Raw genomic sequence first — 19394 nt, 5'->3', positions numbered from 1 at the left:
TGTAGAAATATGAACGAAGGATGTATGGTTCTGCTCTAAGCATAAAAGTTACAAGTTTGTGAAAGGACTTCCAGTGCCAGGTAAACGAAAAGCAGATTATGAATATACTTAAGATTCACAAATACTAAAACAACGTGTCTACACCAGACGCGAGCGGCGCGATGTGACAAAAGCTAATCGAACCCAGTGATGTTCTCTGCTGTGGATGCGGCGCGACGCGACATGACAAATCAATCCATGACAGTAAACTGATGCCCCGTTCTATTTTTGACGAACTCCAGTGCTCTGACACAAAGGACCATTTCAAATATTCATAAGAGAATCGTGAAAAAATAGTTTCCTCAAAAATATGAAGCAGCACAAATGTTTACAACATTGATAATAATCAGAAATGGTTACTGAGCAACAAAGCAGCATATTAGAATGATTTCTGAAGGATCATGTGGCACTGAAGAGTGGAGAAATTATGCTGAAAATTCTGCTTTCATCACAGGAACACAGTAGTCTATATGTTAAAACATGATGACATTAAAGTCATCTGTTGCTGCTTCTGGCGTTTCATCGCTGACTGTGCCACAACCGCGATACCTGCTCATTAGAACTTTCAGTGAGCTATTTTTAGAGTGCGCACGCGATGTTCCTGGACGCGAACACGTCTGTGCCCTGCTCGGTCCTGCTCCTTCGTGGCGATGACGGCGTGCGGTTAAAAAAATCATAACAAATGAATTTGAAAGTGGGGGGGGCACAAACGGGATTTTGAAAAGTGGGGGGGGGGGGGACATGTCCCCCCTGTCCCCAGTGGAAATTACGCCCCTGCATGCAGGTCTACGTCATGTTGCACGTTTGCACTTTAAAAAAGACTTTTCAGGTCTATGTCCAATCCCTCACTTTTTCTAGTTATATAAGGTTAAAATATTTTGCCTCTTTTTTTCTTATATCGCAATATAATATCGATATCGCCTGGACAATGAAAAATATCGTGATATGAATTTTAGCTCATATCGCCCACCCCTATCCTGCATGTCTGTGTTTCCGGGATATTCACCATTGTGGCGGGCTGCCCTTATCGGTCACACAATCACTTAACCGACTCATCCTCAGGTTAATGGTTTGCAAACATCCTCTCTGCCTGTGAGAGCAGTTTTGAACCTATTCACCCTTTATATTCCTTTGAGCCTTCTGTGGCATTCGGTTTGTCTGCTAACAAAGTGAGTTGTTGTTGAAAAATGACGACAATTTTCAGTCGAAATTTGAATATTTCTTTATAATTGTCAGGTAAACCATAAGATATAAGGTAAGATCCATAAGTCTGAAGCCATGATTAAATTTTTTACAATTTAATTATATTTTTCCTCAATTATATTATGAATTTTTCATGGTTATATTATTATAATTAGGGGCCAAGCACCGAAGGAGCGTAGGCACCTATTGCATCCATTAGGATTCTTCTTCTTCCTTTTCTTCCGCTCTTGAGTTTATGGCAGCCCATAGAATCGCTTGCGGGAAAGTTGTGAAATTTGGCACACTGATAGAGGACAGTCTCATCATTAACCACAGCAAATTTGGTGTCTCTAACTCAAACTCTCTAGCGCCACCACTTGTCAAAATTTCACTCATGTTAATGCTAATAACATTTGAACCGTAAGGTCTAGAAGAAAAAATATTTTTTTTCCTCAGAATCCTTGGCTCATTGCGAGTCAAAAGGACACAAAAATTAAAAAATTGTGAGGTCTAGTTTTTTCGCTATATAGTTCGAAAAACCTACTTTTTCGAACTCGTCCTAGATGGTTTGTCTGATTTTCACCAAAATTGGCTCAGATTACTTAAGACCATGCTGGCAAAAAGTTATGGAATTCAAGTGGATTAGTCAAACCGTTCTCGAATAAAGTGCGAACGAATTCGACGAAGAGCAAGTAAAAATGGATGTGAGGCTATATCTCCGCAACGGTTTGGTGTATTCAGACCAAACTTGGTGTGTGTTATCACAAGCATGACCTGAGGTTACATGCTGTGTTTCGGCACAGCGCCACCTAGTGGTCCGGAGATAGAAAAAATGTCTGTTTTTGCTTATAACTCCTGGCCGGTTTGCCCAAAAATCATAAAATTGGTCTCAGTAGATTCAGGGCAACATGTCGAGTTAATTGATATCCAATTGTCCCATATCAGCCATTTTGGCCATCAGCCATTTTGAAATTTGTACTAAAATACTGTATTTTATGAACGCATTCGCGTATGGTTACGAAACTTGGTATGGGTCAACAGTACGATGCCCTGAAGGAGCCTGAGAAGTTTCGAGCCAGCCCCACCTAGTGGTAAAATCAAATATTCACATGCTTATAACTTTGGGTGTGGTCGACTTTTCACGGGAGTCACCTTTTTAGACTCCTGAATCCTTGCCTAGTCCAGCAATACCAAACATGCCAGGTTTTGCCTTATGGTTTGTGCAACGTTGCATTTTAGCGCTTAAAAAAACATTTGCCAGTATCTTAGAAACCGTTACTCAGATCGACATGAAACCACCGTAGGAAATTCGAAAACATAGTGTGCCGGATAAACAATAATGCCCAACTGCCAAAATTTTGATAGTAAGTGGCAAAAAAATGCAAACAAAGTTGGCCATCAGTCATTTTTTCTCTTCTCATATATAAAAATGTCTATAACTCCAAAACAAAATGAGATAATTTCACCAAATTTGACACATGTATGAGCACACTCTAAGGACACATACAAATTTGGTGGGATTGTGCCTCTTGGTGGCGCTATAATTGAACAAAACATGAAATTGCCATTGACTACAATAGAGAGTTATGATATAAAATGCTATATTTTCCGAATGCATTGGTGTACCATTACGAAACTTTGTATGTACCATGAAGACCATGACCTGAAAGTACTCAAAATGTTTTGACAGTGCCACCTTGTGGTCAAAAGTTATAATTTTCAAATAAATGCTAATAGCTTTCTGTGAATTTTGCCTATTGTAGTAAGACTGGTATTAATAGACTCCTTGGGTCATGCTGAGAACAGTGATGCCAATGTTGCCTGAGTCAGCCAAACTTCCTGTCCGCCATTTATATTTTCTTTAAAAACCTACTTTTTCGAACTTCTAGACTGTTGGTCCAATTTTCACCAAAATCGAATCGTATCATCTTCAGACCATGCTGACAAAAAGTTATAAATTGTGTTGATAGACAAAACCGTTTTCGCATACCACAACAACGAATTTGAGGCATGATGCCAAAATGACACTTGAGGCTGTATCTCTGCAATGCTTTGGCATATTGACACCAAACTTTGTGTGTGCCATTGTCAACTCACACAGAACACACCACATCGATTTGATAACAGCGCCACCTATTGGTCAAATGTGATAAGCCAATAAATCATATTACTAGTGGTTGTAACTTGTATTTATGATTTTTCAGCCATTTTGACTAAAATTATCCTAAAATTGCTTCAATTATTCATTTCTACAGTTGGTCTGATGCTTGCTTCTGTAGTGCTTGGCCCGTAATTGCTGCTTGCAGCTATATTTATTATTCTTTTTTTAATTTAATAAATTTGTTTTTTATTTTTTCCCCTAAAAATCTCCTGAAAATGTTCAGATTTACATTCTTACAAGAACCAAAAGCAGAGAGTGCTACACGGGTGTCTTTATATAGCCACTGGTGCTTATTGGATGTGATGGAGGTAAAAATCAAATTATGTAGATGAAATGCTTCCAAGGCACTCACGTAGTAAGATAAAAAGCCTTTAATGAACTGTGCTTAAATCATTACAACAAGGCTTTTTATCTTACCACGTGAGTGCCTTGAAAGTATTTCGTCTACATAATTCAGATTTACATTTTAAATTTTTTTTGTTAGATTTTGGACAAAATCCGAAAACTTTTACAGGTTTAAATTTAGATTTTAAATTTTCAATTTTCAGTGTGTTCTCAGCTCAACAAGACCGTCAGCACTGTTTTACTTAAGAGCGTTGCACTCAGAGTGTAAAAACACTTGAAAGCCCTGTAGTCCATATGCTTTCAACAAATGGTCTGGTACCATGCCGCTGGCTGTGGGATGTTTTCCATCAAGAGTGTTTCCAGTAGAGAGTTTTAACAACCGGTGCATGAAGAAGCTTCTTCAGCAGCACCTGTTCATGAAACAAAGAGCAGGGGCATGAGGGGTTTGGGAGGGCAGTGTCATTCGTTTACTTCACCTGGTGCTGGTTTGGAAGCTCTGAGGGCACGCTGACACTCGATCCTTTTCTCTTTTAGTATGTCAGCTGGCGTCTGTTTGCTTTCTTGCTGCTACTACTACTACTAATGCTCCAGTGTCACCAGCAAGACAGCATGTTATAAATCATGCGAAAAACAGACAGCTGTTAGACAGAAATCTTATGGGGTAGATCATCCAGTTGGGTCCAGAAATATTCTGTTACATTTAAGGGATAATATACAGCCAGTTGGTGACAAAATTATGGCTCAATAAGCTCTTGTTTCATTCTGAAGGGGTTTATTTTTGATGTTCTCACTTAATATATGGCTACTCGCCAAATAAACGGACATAAAAATGGACACAAAATGTTGTTTTGAGTTGAAATTTATTTTGTGAGGAGAAAAGAGTGATACATAGTTACCAGATACAATGGTGACATTTTAGTGGCCATGAAGGAAGTATTCCAAAGAATACTTGTAATAATGATCCATATTAGTAGCATATATGTTAACTTCCAAAATGACCATCCAGGTGATGCAAAGAGGATTAGCAGTATATCAATTTTTAGCATATGCATGTCCTCCTTTTTGTAAACATGGCCAGGAACTAAATTTAATTTTATGAGTCCTTACAGGTAAAGGGCAATTAACAGGACCATGCTCCACTGACTGCAGTGAGCTTTGGCTTTGAGCACATTCTGTTCTCTCCCAGTGGGCTCATCTGACCCTTAATGAACCTGTACACTGAGAAGTGTTTTTTAGTATGCGTTCTGTTTTTCTGGACCTGAGATGGAAGATTATAAATAAACACAAGTAGCTACAGATTAATTTTGGGTTTAAAAATTAAATTTGTGTTCTTGGCAGTGATGTTATTGACAACTAAAATGATTAAAAATAATTTTCGTTAATTGAAATAAAGCTGATATAAAATAAGTAATGAAATTACTAAACTAAAACTGAAATAAAATTTAAAGCTAAGTAGTAATATAAGAGAACCTAATAAAAATTGACAAGCACATAACATTACTAAAAATAAAAATAAAAACAATATAACAGCTAATTCAAAATACAATTAAATACTATAATATCTAATGAATAGTAAAATTATATACTATGTCACTATTTGGAGAATTATTGTTTACTTATACAAAATGCTAGAAATAGCTCTATAATCGTCATTGGTAGCAATGCTAGCTAATTCTTTCGCAGCTTATAGTATATAATTTTTTTCCCATTAAACATGTCACAACAGCCAGAGATTTCTATGTTTTAAAATCTGAAATAAGTTAGTTCAGTCAAGCATTAAGTTTCTTGATACGTTTCGGTGGAATTTTGTCGAAAGGATTCAGTTTTGTGTCTCAATCTTATCTCATACTACAATTATCAGGCTTTCTATTGATGGTTATCCATCCCAACTGTTGACGTCCCTTTCTCAAAAGTGCAGCTGTGACACAACAACCAGTTTAACTGGATTTGGTGTTTGTCTAGAAATTGGATTGAGAGCCTTTTTTGAAATTTGAATATTTAGTTTCAGGTGAAGCTCATGTCAAATTCACGTGTAATGAGTCATGATTGAAAAAGCATACAAATAATTTGTCCATCAAATGCAGTTTCATTTCGCAGCTGTAGCATCAAAAATGAGACTGGCACAGAAAATGGTAGCTTTTTTCTCCCTAAAAGCACCTATTAAAAAATCTAGATAAAAAATGTATGAACTCGAGTTTGTTTCATTACCTGTCCGTATCATTAAACTGTATCACAAATACTAAATTTCTTTTAGTACTTAGTGACTGTTTATCAGTAAAGTACAGACTCTTGTCCTTTAACAAACATGAGTGCTTGGAATTTGAATATCAAGTCAGCCAGGCAAAAGTGATAATTCAAATAATATTAAAATATTGAGGGTCAGAATAAAAAGCTACTGCAAACACCCTCTTAAGTTTCAATCAAAAATGTAATTGCAAAAAACAAACCTATAACAAAGGTGACTTGACTTGACTTGACTTATTCAGTTCCTAAACTCATGTTAAAATGATTACACTAATGTTAAAATGACATTTTTATGTAATGCTAGAGTAAAACACTACCGTTCACTTTCAGAAGTTGTTGTAGGGGTGCTTTCTTCTCACAAAAAGTGAAACATGTATGCTAGTTATATTAGAATCAGAATCGGAATGAGCTTTATTCACCACTTAAGCGTGCGCAAACACAAGGAATTTGTTGTGGTTTTACAGGAGCTCTTGATACATACATGCATACAAATAACCATATATATATATATATATATATATATTTGACACAAGATAGTTATAGAAGTTCACACAACTGACTCAGCAACAGCTGAGTAAAACTGTTTCATCTGAGCATGTGGCACTTTAAACATTATCGTATCGCATATCGCATTTTTCTTCAATATCGCACAGCCCTAAACAATATGATGAGAATGTGAATGTGTACACGCATGTATTCAAAAATGTTTACTTTCGGTTTTGTCTGCTATGTATCGCATGTTACCTTTACAGGATGTTTTCACAAACACATTATATTTACAGTGATTGTTTTTTATTGTGCATTTTAGTGAGTGGTTTGGAAACTCTCACCAGCAAGTATGGAGACCCCATTGAAATCCCATGCAACAAAGGGCAATTCAAGGAATCAGATGTCACATTAGTTAAATGGAAATATGTAAGTTTGAGGTTCACTCTTTTTATTTATTTTTGGCCATTTTAAACCAACAGTGTGAAATCTTACCAGAATTTGAAAAAATCGCAACTATTTCCAAACAGGTTTCCCCAAAACTACTGCCACTTCTCCCTCTGCTATTGTTCAGATAAACAGCTTTAATTCCTAGCTAAATGGCTAGAACCCCCAAAAATTGGCTGAAACATTTTGAGAGCGCAACAGAGCCACAGTGTTTACACTTGGGTTACGAGTCCGACTCACTTTCGTGGGGAAGTCATGGCCTAATGGTTAGAGAGTCGGACTCGTAACCCAAAGGTTCGAGTCTCGTACCGGCAGGGATTGTCGGTGGGGGGAGTGAATGTACAGCGCTCTCTCCCACCTTCAATACCACGTCTGAGGTGCCCTTGAGCAAGGCACCGAACCCCCAACTGCTCCCCGGGCGCCGCAGCTGCCCACTGCTCCGGGTGTGCGTTCACAGTGTGTGTGTGTTCACTGCTGTGTGTGTGCACTTAGGATGGGTTAAAATGCAGAGCACTAATTCCAAGTATGGATCACCATACTTGGCCACATATCACGTCACTTTCACTTTCACTTAAATGGAAATGTCATCGTATGAATGGTGTAATTGTCTTTGTTAAACATGCTTTTTTTGCACAACAGGACAAAGATGGCAACATACTGGTGAAACAACTGGATCAGAATGCCACTATTTCAACTGATGTCAATTACAAGAACAGAGTCAGCATTAAAAAAGATTTCAGCCTCATCATCACACAAGTGACCATGGCCGATCAGAGAACCTTCACCTGCATGGTGGTGTGGAAAGAAGACATTTTAGAGTACCCTGTTCAACTGACCATTTACAGTAAGTGTTGTACACAATAGCACTGACCAAAAACCTAGAACATTTTCATAGTTTGATGCGTTTATGAACTACTTTCTTCAACAAAGTTTCCTCTGGGTTTTTTTTTTTTTTTTAGAGGTTCCATCGCGACTTCAGATTACAAACCTAACGACTGCAATGGCAATCGGCAAACCGACTATGGTAGGTTGTGTGAAATTTATTTATGGTTTATTTATCATATACACACAAACAGGAGAACAGAATGAAATGTTATTTGCAGTGAATACAGCATGAATATGCATTAAAAACTCAACAAAATATGATGAAATGCAGTGCTTTGGAATTCCTCTCATAACATTTGCATTAATAATCCATTTTCTTTTTCGCAACCGTTTTGATTTTTATCTTATCAGTTAGCGCAGTGTCGTACTGAAGGTGCCAGTCCAGCTGCCAACATCACATGGTTCAAGAATAAAACTCCACTTATGACTGATGGAGCAGGTAGAGTGAAATGTGGTGGAAATTATAGTTCATCCAATTATCTGCCATCATTTACTCGCCCTCAGTTCGTTCCAAATCTGTATGACAAAAGAAAAGGAGGACAAGACCGTTTTCTATGCTCTTTTCCATGCAATTGCAAAAAACTTTAATGAAAGTTTGAAAGATGAAAAAGCACCATATTAATATCATAGAAGTGGTTCAGATGTTCTCCATCTGTGTTCAAATTAGAAAAAGTCATATGGGTTTGGAACAGCGTGAGAGTTAGTTCCAAATGATCAAAGAGATCTTTCTTCTTTGATGCTATATTTTATTTCCCTTTATTGTTTTCTTTTTCTGTTGATTACAGCCGTTAAAATCAACACAAATGTGGATGTTGATGAGACAAGACTATCCACGACAACTTCAACCCTTGAGTATACAGCAGTGAAGGGAGACATTGATACCAAGTTCACCTGTCAGGTTCAACACATCTGGTCTGCTAACATGGATTCCTCGCCTCTTGTCTTCACTGTGAACTGTAAGTTTCTTTCCTATACTGCTTTATAGAAATACATTAGATAACATTATTCCTGTTTGGGCCATTTTAGCAAGTTTTTAATCCTAACACTTCCAATTTCCTCCATAATTCAGTTCCAAACAAAGTCACTCAGAGCAAATGTATTCAAAACTGAAGTGGTTAATGGTCTAATGTTGAGCATAATTCACAGGATTATTCAGAATAACTCTCTTCCCATCTGAAGTAGCCATGAGAAAAGAGGCCTTATCAGAATCAAATGGCTCGTTGAATTTCGTCCAAATAAGATATGTAATTTGGCCTTTCTGGAGCAGGGCATTTAGATGTTGAATGGGGTTTTGTCTTGCCTCTGGCTGTTATAGAGAAGGTACTAGCCCCACTGCTAACTCTCAAAAGCAGTTCTCACCACGAAAGCACTCTCAAAGCCTCAACTCTTGAGCTGAAGGGCCTCTTCTGGCTCATAAGGAGCTTTTCTGAAGTGCCCTTATCTGCATGGGCTCTGGCAGGGCTTCTCTGTGCTGCCCTCCCTGCTTTACACATACCCTCTCTCCACAGATGCTACTGAGAAGGTCAATCTCCAAGTTGTGTCCCAGGGTCCTTTTAAGGAAGGGGACAATGTGACCCTCAAATGCACAGCAGACGGAAACCCTCCACCCTCTAGCTACAGCTTCTACATCGACGTAAGTCTGCTCTGTAACTCACTTTGCTCTCCGTTCCTTCGCCTTCGGTCAGAAAAATGAAGGCTGCTTTTCTACTTAAACCACTGCTAAATTGGCCTTTTTTTATCTATAGGGAGAGAAAAAGACTGTGGACTCCAACATATACACCTTGACCAATGTCACCCGGGAGAACACTGGAGATTACAAATGTTCACTAGTGGACAACGAGGATATTGCGGCTTCTGTACCCATCACAGTTGAATGTAAGGAAATACTCCAGACGCGGTCTGATGTTTGACTTTTTTTTTTGGACATAACTTACACGACTAACATCTCTCTTTCTCTTTCCTCAAAGATCTTGATGTGGTCCTTAGCACCACTGGTAAAATTGTTAAGAAACTCGGTGAGAGCTTAGAGGTGACTGTAGATGTTAAAGCTTCAGGAGCGGCACAAACTTCTTGGAAGAAGGTAGAAAATAAATGTCTCTTTATAAAATATATGGCATTTGAAAACCATGGCATTCATGATTGCTCGTCCCTATTAAAAATGAATACTTTTGTTCATTTCTAGTTATTGAAATGCTGAAACTCTCTTTTAGGGCAATGCCAAGCTGAATAGCCTTCCCAAGTTTGACAAGTTGACATACTCCGACTCTGGCATGTACGAGTGTGTTGTTTCCATGGCTGGCCTCAAGGAAACGCGAACATTTGAATTAGTAGTTGAAGGTAAGTTTGCAGTGCATTTCGTATATAATTTAATAAAGCTTAATTTTTAACTGCTTTAACAGTTGACCACAGTTCAAAAAGACCAGACCATTATAAATCAGAGAAATGCTTTAGGAAAAGGTTTTGGACAAACATTTTTGATAGCTGATGGCATGAGTGTTTTCGCAGGTCCTCCAGTCATTAAGAACCTGATCAAGGAGCGTGGTGAGGGCATGACCAAGGTCCTGAAATGTGTGGCTGAAGGCTCTCCAAAACCCACAGTACAGTGGAGTGTCAATGGCACAAGTGTAAGTTTGAACTATCTGCCACATTATGAAGTACTCTACCTTTAAAAAGTTATTTTTAGTGCTTTTTTAATTTCTCTTATGCTCACCAAGGCTGCATGTATTTGATGAAAAATACAGTGAAAACCGTAATATTGTGAAGTATTATTACAATTTATAATAACTGTTTTCTGTTTTAATATATTTTAAAAATTTAATCTATTCCTGTGATGCAAAGCTGAATTTTCAGCAGTCATTACTCCAGTCTTCAGTGTCACATGATCCTTCAGAAATAATTCTAATATGATGATTTACTGCTCAAGAAACATTTATCATCAATGCTGAAAAGAGTTGTGCTGCTTCATATTTTTGTGGAAACAGATACTTTTTTTCAGGATTCACAGAACAGCACCAATTTGAAATGGAAATCTTTTATAATATTAAAAATGTCATTATTGTCACGGTTGATCAATGCAATGCATCCTTGCTGAATTAAATAAACACACACAAAACATACTGACCACATACTTTTGAACAGTGGTGTTTCTTTTAGTTGGTTTTCAAATGATTACATTTTAACCAATTTTTGAAATTGAGATTTATATATTTTTATTGTCAGATTTCTGTCATCAAACAGAATGAAATGTTTTAGAATTAGACAAATCGCCTAATACACCACAAAATGCATATCACAGAATTCATCAAATCCATGCCAGTGCTAATACCCAATAATGACTTTCTGGAGCAGGACGAGGATGTTGATGATTATGTCACTAGGGAGCTGTCTTGTATTAGTTAAAAGGATTTTAACAAAAGACTAATAGGATATAAAGTGAAATTGGGGACAGGAAAAACCTATGAAATTCTTACCAATGAAAAATGATATTCCCAAGAAAGGATGTTTTGTTTGGACAAAAAAAAAAAAAAACAGCTTGTAATATTTCTTAAATTGCCTGAAAAAAAAAAACAGGCCATTTGCCAGGTGTTCATGTTATTCAGTGCATATCACCGGGGGACAAGGCAAAATTAAGTATTTTTGTGTATTACCCAAATGTATTGTGTAACAGTCCTCTCATCCGTTTTGTTATTAGAATATATCTACACATTTATATATACAATTTCTCCAGTTCTGTATGCAATGGGCTTTTCATTCCATGAGAATTCAAAACAAATGGAACTTAATATGACTTTATATCTGATTACAGTTGTTGAGGACGTGACAATGGACAAACAAGGTAAGACACTGACTGAACTGTTATACAATCAGGTCTGATCTGTGTATGGCTTTGCATTACACAGGAAGAGAGGACAGTGCCTTTACTCATCAATTTAATAAATGCTTTGTGTGCACAGGATAGAAGAATACGTCTGTATTTAAGAAAACTAAAACAAAGGTGCTGAGATGCCCAGCATCCTGACAAATATTGTAATTGGCCATCAGTGTCTTGTTTGCGTTTTAGTTATTAAATGGTTTAAGTACTCATCCAGTTGACATGGATGAGTACTTAAATAAACTCATCCATGCCCCCCCACCACCACCACCACCAGTTGTCCATGTCCTATTCTGAATGTTTTATCTCTGTGTGCAGATCAGAAAGATGAGTACGGTGACCAGACGACACTGGCTGTTGGCATAGTTGTTGGTCTGATGCTGGCAGTTCTCGCGATAGGACTGGCCTACTGGCTTTATATGAAGAAGTCCAGGTACTGACATAATATCCACTTCTCATTAAGCAGTAAAGACATTACCATTCATCACTGAATTTATGTAATTTAGATTCGTTCAAAGTGGAATATTGTGTAACACTTAATCTGGATGTAGGCAAGGATCCTGGAAAACTGGAGAAAAGGAAGATGGTTCAGCGGAAGAGAGCAAAAAACTAGAGGAGAGTCAAAGCCAAAAAGCTGACGTGTAATGTCAAAGGAGCCATTCAGGGTGAGACAAGAAAAGATTTCTGAAACCAACTGAATTAATGTGAATATTATGTTTAGTAGTAGTATATATATATATATATACATTTTTATCGACATTCAGGTCATATACATTCTATTATACATATTTATCAATCAACTAAACTGTTTTGTTATGTATCTTGTCTTTCCTTAGGATTCATTTGAATGTAATCCATTTTTCCACGAGGAGGAGTAAAAAATTGTTGAAATCTGTGAAAAATAATCAGAACCTGTAATGGAGGACCCGAGTAGCTGTGTCAGTTACATCTCCACTATCGTTTGTAATGTGTCTGTGCCTCCCCTATGCTAGGGATTTAATTAATAATGTATGTTGTAAAGTATGTGAATCTTTTGCATTCTGAACAAGCCTGTTCAGAAACCTGTGTCTGTAAAGTGTTCATTTATATTGCTGGGTTTCATATTTGATCTGTCTGGAAAAAGCCCTATTGTGTTTTGTTTGATTTTTGTGTTCCAGCTATTTCGTTAATACAAATTTTATTTGCAGTTTGATATGGTAGAAAAACTGAGTTCTTTAGTATCTGTACGGGACTTTTCCTTTGGAATTACACAGTACCTAATCTGTGGCATGATGTGGAGCATGATATTCACGTTTCTACGGAGCACTTGGCTAGTTTTTCAAGTCAGTCAGTGAGCAAAATTCTATGCCAATATTGTACTTATTGGGATTTAGAAGACCATTATTTACCACTATTTAGACCTTATAGTTATTGTACTGTGACCTACAATTTGAAGTTAATTAAAATGTCTAAAGAGGACAAATTACATAATTTGACATTTCTGAAGTAAGATATTGCAGGGACCAGTGCTTGTTTAATGAAAACTATGCCCTTTGCTTGGATTACCATACAGATTTCAAAGACTTAAAACCATGTTAAATTAGTTTCTTACTGTCACACTTGTGTTCCTATGTTGCCTTTTTTTTCAGAAAAATGAAAAATCAGCTCTCGGTAATGTATATTGACATTCATTATTTTCTCAGATTATCACCTGTTTCTGTGTGTTCTTTGATATTTCATTGTTTCACTGCAGAATTGTACGTGATCTGGTTTAAGCATTACTTGTAAATATGGTAAACTTCTTTTTATTGTTTTTGTTTTATTTATATTGTTGAGGTTTAGCTAAATGCCAGTGTTTTGACATTAGCTAGTTTTAGTCAATTTTCCTGAATATATACCTCTGTTGCTGTTGAATGGACAGTACAATTAATGGTATTTACTTCCAGATTTTAAATTCAAGCTTTCAGTTTTCATAGTGGTTTCTGCATTTTCACACTTCAGTGCATTTTACCTGCATTTAATCCACTGTCAAAACCAAAGAGGTTGAATGTGGCCATGCAAGTATTGTACATACTGACCATTGTTTTGTATTCTTAGTTCCAATAAAGTGTACATTTTTAGAAAATAGTTTTTTTTTTATACTGCAGTTTTACACTGTTTCTGAAAAGTTGCTTGTGCTCACCAAGTCTGTATTTATTTAATCAAAAAATGCAGTAAAAATAGGAATATTATGAAATATTGTTTGTTTAAAATAACTCTTTTCTATTTTAAGATATTTTAGAATGTAATTTTTTCCTGTGATGTAAAGCTGAATTTTCAACAGCCATTACTCCAGTCTTCAGTGTCACATGTATCTTTCAAAATTCATTCTAATCTGATTTGTTGCTTAAGAAATATTTCTTCTTATTATTGATGTTGTCTTAAATTGCCTGAAAAAAAAAAACAGGCCATTTGCCAGGTGTTCATGTTATTCAGTGCATATCACCGGGGGACAAGGCAAAATTAAGTATTTTTGTGTATTACCCAAATGTATTGTGTAACAGTCCTCTCTGCTCTTTTACCTATAACTACAAAAGGACTTTCTTTGGCTTTTTAAGTATTTTTATTTATTTTTTATTAAAACCTGATACTGAGCCTTCCATAAAGCTTTTGTTATGACTTTTCTGAGCATCTGAGCTCTTTTTGAATTCACCTTCCAGGGTTTATTGCTGCTTTCAATAGTGAAAGAACCTGAAAGAGTAAAACTCTTTTATGTCGAATGAGCCAGCAGCACATTTGAGCTGATAAAGATGTTCTCACAGTGACAACATACATGTAGGTTGTTAAACAAAACCGCTATATTACCCATATCTTTAAGCACTAGGATGAGGTCACTATTCAAACACACCAGACCACTAGTGTGCCTGAGTGGGTGTGGACAGAGGAAGCTATTAAAAATGATGAGGCTTTTACATACTTCCTGTATCATGTGGTTTTTATTGGTACAAATTGAGCTGTCAGTGCAAATCATCAGCTGTCAAAAGTGCATTACCTCATTGCCTGTGTGCAGTCTGCTGTCTTGTCTAAGCACATGCTTCCCTAAAAGAGATTTTCCTTGTGCACAGAGCAATATCGCTCTCTAGTGGTGGTTATAATCCTTTACAAAAAAGCTTGTACTTGGTAAATCAGTGTTTTAAATATGCCACATCATAATAGCCATGAATACAGCGGTAATGTTTAAGTCTGGTGTCATTTAATGGATGTTACATGCTGTAATTGCAGGCTGAGAGTGCTTATGAGCATGGCAAAGTCACATACAGCATCATTATCGATCCAAAGGGCAATCTCACTGTGTCCTGCACAGCCTCCAATGTCTTGGGCTCTGACATTAAGAGCATTAATGTGTCAGCACGTAAGTGTAACTTCTTTCCACTCTCTTCTCGGACTTCTGAACCCTCATGCATCACAAGATTCTTCTGTTAAGTTGTTTAGGAGTTTAAAATCATTGACAAAACTGTTAAAGAACAAAATATTTGTTATTGCAAATGTAGTTGGCATCTGAAAAGATGTCTATTCAAGTCACATCCCACAAAGATCATGTTTATTTGTTTTACATTTACTTTGCATCAAAAATAATAATGGTAAGACTTTTCAATGAGGTCCTGTTAGTTAATGCATGAACTAAAATTAACCAACAGTGACTAATTTATGTTACAGTATTTACTGATATTTGTTGATGATAGTTAATAATAAAATGTCAAATAAAAAAACATACTTTTTAATTTTAGTAATGTGTTAGTAAATGTTAAAATTAACATTATGATTAATAAATGCTTTATTTTTGTTAGTTTGTTAGTTATCGTTGTTATGTTAACTAATGTTAAATGAAACATTTTTGTAAATTGTTACTATACTAACTATAATAATACAGTAGCTTTTATGTTTTGGCCTTAAAATGTAACATTTTAAGATTTAATAAAACTTAAAAAATAATAATAATTAAGTTTTGTCTAAATGATTTGGTTGGCATTAACTTCTAAGCTTGGATAATATAACATGACAATATAGCAATACAACATAAAAACTCTTGTATCTTTATTTGAGGTCACCTTTCCTTCTCTTCTTCTGTTCTGTTTGTCGGGATGCTGGTCTGTTCTCTGACTCTGAACTCATGCTTTCACTTTACATGACTGAAATCTTTTGGCTAACCCTGGACAAATGTGTTTAATTATAAAACCAACCACAGCTGTAAGCATCTGGATTCCTGTATTTACGTGCATTGCTGTTTCATTTGGGGCTGTTTGGGGGATTTTAGAATGTAATTTTTTCCTGTGATGTAAAGCTGAATTTTCAACAGCCATTACTCCAGTCTTCAGTGTCACATGTATCTTTCAAAATTCATTCTAATCTGATTTGTTGCTTAAGAAATATTTCTTCTTATTATTGATGTTGAAAACAGTTTTTGCTGCTTCATATTTTTGTGGAAACTGTGAGATACCTTTTTCAGGATTCTTTGATGAATAGAACGTTAAAAAGAGCATTTCTTTGAAAAAAATGTTTTGTAACATTATAAATGTCTTTACTGTATATTTTGATTATGATCAATGTTTGTCCTGTAATTTCACAATTGCAGTTTTTATGGCATTATGTTATGACTGCTCAGTTGTCACATCACATCAACATTAATCAACGCATGTAACTTTACAAAATTAACTGTAGCAAACCCGATCTAAGACATGGTACATTTATTTTACAAGTAAAATGACAACAAAATTATCATTGATGGATATTTAATTACTTTTAAAATTGGCCAATAGAAAATATTAAATTCTGTGAAGGTTTTTAATGTCTAACCATTCATGACCGTATTCATCCAAAAAATGTAGATGTCTTTGAAAACATTACAAGTAGTGAAAGTATTAATAATTGTGATAAATATATTATTAAACACCATGCTACTTTTTATTGTGCGGTGTTACAAAATTCATAATTTTTCTTTAAAAATAGAAGAAAAAATAGACAATAAAAAGGAAAGAGCTACTTGGTTGAAGAAGTAGTAGAAATTGTTGGGAACTTTAAAAGAACTGTTCCATGCGCTCAGGAACAGACACATCCCATAATAATGATCCTATAAAAAGCATGGGAGATAATCCAAACTCATCTGAAAAGTTAAGGCACTTTGACATTGTCATAAACATGATTTGATGGCTCACAGAAAACAAGTTGTCAAGGACAGCTGGATGCTAGGGATTTAGTTCACTGTAAATTATACTGTTTCTTTATATAAATTCAAGAATGGTATAAATGTATTCCAATGGTTACCACTTAAGTCTCCTCCAACTGTTTTTATTCCTCAGTGCAGCTGTGGCTGTCCATGGTGCTGTAATGGCTAACTAAAGATTCATATATGCAACTGAGTTATGCAGGTTTAATAAAACAAAATCAACATTACCTTACATCACAATACATGCATTTTTCCCCAGACAATCAAATGGCTGTAAAAAATGATAGGCCTGACAAGTGGTAAATAAGCACACAAGAAATCACATGACCTGAGAAACACTGCTAAGTCAGATTGTAGGCCTACATAAAGTTTAAAAAAACTTACAACATCATACAGCCAGATAAGACTGACAAAACACAACATATCATAAACTTGCAATGTCCTCTGATGTTTTAAAACATTACCTATCCTAAACATTGTATCATTTGTTACACATTTTTACTTAGCACATGCAGCATGTTTTACCTAAAATAAACATTTATACACTATTATTGTGTAAGCATAGCATTTTGCATAATACAGTTGATTGTCAACAAACTTGCATGAGCTGTCAATAATTTGCTAAATAAAAACCAGCCCAGTGTTGTTTAAAGTAGTTCAGCGGTTTGCAAAATGATTGTTTCTATAAGTTTTACTTGATTGACACAAGGCGTGCAGCAACCTTTACTGTTTCCCCCTCCGAATCGTCATTTGAACATCCGGGAACTCGGCTGCTTGATTGACAGTTGCCATAGCAACAGACCAGGCTGTCGCCATTTTGTCAGTTGCTTTTTAATCTTTCAAATGTTTTCATTTTCACTTCCCGCCGGAATAATGCGGTCACGCGCTTGTAACAGTGACCGTTTTGGAAAGGCTTCGCCAACCGCGTCGGACTGAAAACGACACTGGGACAAAGAATCAAATGTCAGGAATATGTAGTGGGCTAGTAGTCTGTGTCTCGGGTCTGCTGGGCCGGTCCGCTCTGCAGGTTTGGAACGCGCGCCATTTTGTGAAAACTGACAGAAAAGGTTAACGTTCTCTTTCAAGCATATATTTCGGTGTCTCACTATGGGATACGCCCCTTCCGCGTATTCCTCAGAAGCCCTATTACATTATGCCAGCCCCAATTGGCTGGCAGATGTGACGTTGTGTCTGGACGTGGCCTCCCCACCCCTCCGTATAAAGGGAGCGACACAACGTCACAAAGACATTCAAAAAGCCTGACTCCTTCAATTTGCATTCCAGCTGATTGCAAGGATTGTTCGATATTACGATGGCTGCAGCAATGCAGACTGTCCCGGCTAGTGAGGGAGATGGCGTGCGACTTTGTTCATGGGGGAACAAAATTTCATGCAAGGACACACACCAGGTCTGCTCTGCATGTCTTGGGCTGAAACATGCCCAATTGGTGATCGAGAACCCCGGTTCCTGTGAACACTGCACGCACTTCACTATGAAGAGCCTTCGTCGCAGGCTAGTATGCCAAGCTAGCCTGTCAGGCCATGATCCCCTCATGTCACCTAGCCCCGTTCCAGCTGTCACTCTGCAGGTACCCATCCCTGTAGAGCTGCCCACCACGGCAGCTTTATCCTGGGGTGAACAGCTTGACATTTGCGTCCCTCTGCCCAGTGTGCTCAGCACGGACAAGGAAGAGGACGCGCTTGATTTCGAGGAAGAGGGACAATCGGACTTTCTTCTCTCTGAAGAAGAGGAAGATTTCGAGGACTCCTCTTTCCTCCCCCCTGCACAACCCCTCGCCGCGGCGGGATCCACGGAAGATGCGGACGGGGCACCATCTGTGCTTCTCACTGTTGATCTGCAAGATGTGTGCAAACGCGCTTCTGAGAAACTAAACATTCCGTGGCTGACCGTGGAAGCAGAGACTGCAAAGTCTCGCTATAAGGGTAAGAGGCTCCTGAGAGCAAAACGGGTAGCACGGCAGCACCTTCCTGTGTTTCCAGAGCTCCTGGAGGAGATTGCGGCGACCTGGAAGGACAAACCGTTCACCAGCAAGATGCCCGTGCAGGGAGGATCCGCTCTTGATGTGGAGGGAATGTAGATGGTAGGACTTCTCCGAATATCCCCCATGGAGCCATTAGTTGCCGCACACTTGCACCCAAAGCACACGGCAGCTGCAAATCCGACGTTGCCATCCAAAGCGGACCGTTTCCAGTCAAGCATGACAGAACTGCTTTATAAAGCAGTTGCTCTCTCTGGCACTCTATGCTGACCGCGTACTGGGCAGAATTGCAGGACGAAGCGTCGACCATGCCAGGTCAGACGCACTGGGAAGAGATCTGTGTTGTTACGGATCTTTCTCTGCGTCTTCAGAGATGTGTGGTTCAATTTCGCTCCCTTGGTGACGTGGCAAAGGGATCTCATTATAATAATCTGTAAGTTTATACCCATGGCGCCTTCATTGTGTTTTCGCAAGCGACAACGGTATACCAGTGATAATGCCATGGCGAAAGTTTGAGCAAAACATGCTAACTGTTCTGTCTTTGGCTGCACAG

General features: G+C 37.4%; 1 protein-coding gene across 1 annotated transcript in view; it reads left to right on the top strand.

Moving 5' to 3' along the window:
- Window positions 1-19394, top strand: part of LOC107729116 (CD166 antigen homolog A-like) — a 35013-nt gene that overhangs the window by 10280 nt on the left and 5339 nt on the right. The window contains exons 2-13 of the mRNA XM_016539493.1: window positions 6780-6886; window positions 7544-7748; window positions 7864-7928; window positions 8141-8228; window positions 8575-8745; window positions 9298-9422; window positions 9535-9664; window positions 9757-9869; window positions 10000-10126; window positions 10295-10413; window positions 14901-15030; window positions 15103-15112. Coding sequence (XP_016394979.1) covers window positions 6780-6886; window positions 7544-7748; window positions 7864-7928; window positions 8141-8228; window positions 8575-8745; window positions 9298-9422; window positions 9535-9664; window positions 9757-9869; window positions 10000-10126; window positions 10295-10413; window positions 14901-15030; window positions 15103-15110 — 1388 coding nt within the window. The 3' untranslated portion in view covers window positions 15111-15112. The remainder of the gene's footprint in view (window positions 1-6779; window positions 6887-7543; window positions 7749-7863; window positions 7929-8140; window positions 8229-8574; window positions 8746-9297; window positions 9423-9534; window positions 9665-9756; window positions 9870-9999; window positions 10127-10294; window positions 10414-14900; window positions 15031-15102; window positions 15113-19394) is intronic.

The sequence above is a fragment of the Sinocyclocheilus rhinocerous genome, unplaced genomic scaffold (genome assembly GCF_001515625.1).
Source record: "Sinocyclocheilus rhinocerous isolate Xijiao unplaced genomic scaffold, SAMN03320098_v1.1 scaffold1870, whole genome shotgun sequence".
In the NCBI taxonomy this organism is placed as follows: domain Eukaryota; kingdom Metazoa; phylum Chordata; class Actinopteri; order Cypriniformes; family Cyprinidae; genus Sinocyclocheilus; species Sinocyclocheilus rhinocerous.
Note: the sequence above shows the minus strand (reverse complement) of the source record. Positions and strands in the feature narration are given on the sequence as shown.